Source organism: Procambarus clarkii, chromosome 12 (assembly GCF_040958095.1).
Source record: "Procambarus clarkii isolate CNS0578487 chromosome 12, FALCON_Pclarkii_2.0, whole genome shotgun sequence".
Lineage (NCBI taxonomy): Eukaryota > Metazoa > Arthropoda > Malacostraca > Decapoda > Cambaridae > Procambarus > Procambarus clarkii.
The window spans coordinates 13,259,698-13,262,197 of record NC_091161.1 but is presented as its reverse complement, the minus strand read 5'-3'; the positions used below and the strand labels follow the sequence as shown (position 1 = coordinate 13,262,197).

General features: G+C 54.5%; 1 protein-coding gene across 1 annotated transcript in view; it reads left to right on the top strand.

The window, feature by feature from the left end:
• The window catches only part of LOC123753081 (uncharacterized), a 92,385-nt gene that overhangs the window by 71,422 nt on the left and 18,463 nt on the right, over nucleotides 1-2,500 (top strand). Inside the window, 1 exon segment of the mRNA XM_069323405.1 lies at nucleotides 1,937-2,469. Within this exon segment, the coding sequence (XP_069179506.1) occupies nucleotides 1,937-2,469 (533 nt within the window).

The window sequence follows — 2,500 nt, the reverse complement described above, 5'->3', positions numbered from 1 at the left end:
TTATTTGTTTATGATTTAATGTTTCGTAGCTGTGTTCAGATTGTCTTTTGTTTTATTTTTCCCACTCATTCCGTTTTCTTTTTGCTTCCTTGCATTGTTGAGCCCTTGGCTGTTTATATTCCCTCGAACCGTTATTCCTTATTGTTGATATCTTGCCTTTGTCGATATCTTGCCTTTGTCAACTTTGATGCATTTGCGTGCGAGGTGATGTAGCATTTCCTGAACTGTCTTCCATCTGAGGTTATCTTGAGATGATTTCGGGGCTTTTAGTGTCCCCGCGGCCCGGTCCTCGACCAGGCCTCCACCCCCAGGAAGCAGCCCGTGACAGCTGACTAACACCCAGGTACCTAATTTACTGCTAGGTAACAGGGGCATAGGGTGAAATAAACTCTGCCCATTGTCCCTCGCCGGCGCCTGGGATCGAACCCAGGACCACAGGATCACAAGTCCCGCGTGCTGTCCGCTCGGCCGACCGGCTCCCCGGAGATTCCTCTTGGCTATTGTGTATTTGCTCGGTGCTTTCTTACTCTAATGGTGCTCAATCTTGCGTAGTCTACTCTCCCCGGGCAAGTAGACTTGCTTTTAGTTCAATAATCAAGTAAAAAAAGCAGGATACAATGGTAGCTGGCTCCTAGTGGTATATTGTGTGTGTGTGTGTACTTGCGGGGGGTTGAGCTCTGGCTCTTTGGTCCCGCCTCTCAACTGTCAATCCACTGGTGTACAGGTTCCTGAGCCTATTGGGCTCTTATCATATCTACACTTGAAACTGTGTATGGAGTCAGCCTCCACCACATCACTGCCTAATGCATTCCATTTGTCAACTACTCTGACACTGAAAAAGTTCCTTCTAACGTCTCTGTGGCTCATTTGGGTACTCAGTGTTTGTGTGTGTGTGTTATCAAAATATATCGAAAAGGCATAAACAATCTTGTGTTCTATGATAGATTATATCATCAATTTCAATTATACCGGAACGTGCATATATCAATCTCAGATGTCCGAGAGGGCTTCCGTCTGATCCGTCTCTTCTGTCTAACGGGGTAGACAGGAGAGTATGGCAAATAGAAGAATAGAATGCGAAGAGAGCGTGAGAATGAGGAGAAAAGGCGGGGTATGGAAGAGTGTAAAAAATATAGAAGGAAAAGGATTGTCTGTTAGGATGGGTCTTCTGAAAATCCTCTTCTCTCGCGGCTAAAAACCGTCCTTTTATGTAGCCATATGTCTCCCCCCCCTGCCCCAGAACCTGCCCCCCCCCCCTGCCCCAGAACCTGCCCCCCCCCCTGCCCCAGAACCTGCCCCCCCCCTGCCCCAGAACCTGCCCCCCCCCCCTGCCCCAGAACCTGCCCCCCCCCCTGCCCCAGAACCTGCCCCCCCCCCCTGCCCCAGAACCTGCCCCCCCCCTGCCCCAGAACCTGCCCCCCCCTGCCCCAGAACCTGCCCCCCCCCTGCCCCAGAACCTGCCCCCCCCCCTGCCCCAGAACCTGCCCCCCCCTGCCCCAGAACCTGCCCCCCCCCCTGCCCCAGAACCTGCCCCCCCCTGCCCCAGAACCTGCCCCCCCCCCTTGCCCCAGAACCTGCCCACCCCCCCTTGCCCCAGAACCTGCCCACCCCCCCCTGCCCCAGAACCTGCCCCCCCCCCTGCCCCAGAACCTGCCCCCCCTGCCCCAGAACCTGCCCCCCCCTGCCCCAGAACCTGCCCCCCCCTGCCCCAGAACCTGCCCCCCCCCCCTGCCCCAGAACCTGCCCCCCCCTGCCCCAGAACCTGCCCCCCCCCTGCCCCAGAACCTGCCCACCCCTCCCCCCAAGTAGACAATATCTACCAAGAGGTCCTCATCTACCCTTCAAGACGTCCCACAAATCCATATAGCACACAAATACTAATCATATTTGACGTAGGTTCGAATCGCAATGAATTGACGACTTTTTGGCTTCTCAGGTCGGATCCGGCGAAATTATGACGGAGGACGACGAGTGGGTTGACGTAGAGGTCATCCACGACTGCTGTGACCTCGAGCAGTTGCAGGAACTGGAGGAGGAGTACGACACGTCGCTCGAAGCGCCTCTCGACGGACGGAGAGATATTGTGTTCTTGAACGTCAACCATGATAAGTGCGGACGAGGTGGTGCTGGTGGTGGTGGTGGTGGTACTCTGTATGCTACTCTTAATTCTGTGAGTGGTGGTGGTTGTGGTGGTGGTGGTGGGGGTACTCTGTATGCTACTCTTAATTCTGTGAGTGGTGGTGGTTGTGGTGGTGGTGGTGGGGGTACTCTGTATGCTACTCTTAATTCTGTGAGTGGTGGTGGTTGTGGTCGTGGTTGTGGTGGTTGTGGTTGTTTCTGGGGTATTGTAGTGGTGGCGCTGTTTCTGGTGGTATTTGGCTGTGTCTGTGTGTGTGTCTGTGTGTGTGTGTCTGTGTGTGTGTGTCTGTGTGTGTGTCTGTGTGTGTGTCTCTGTGTGTGTCTGTGTGTGTGTGTGTGTCTGTGTGTGTGTGTGTGTGTG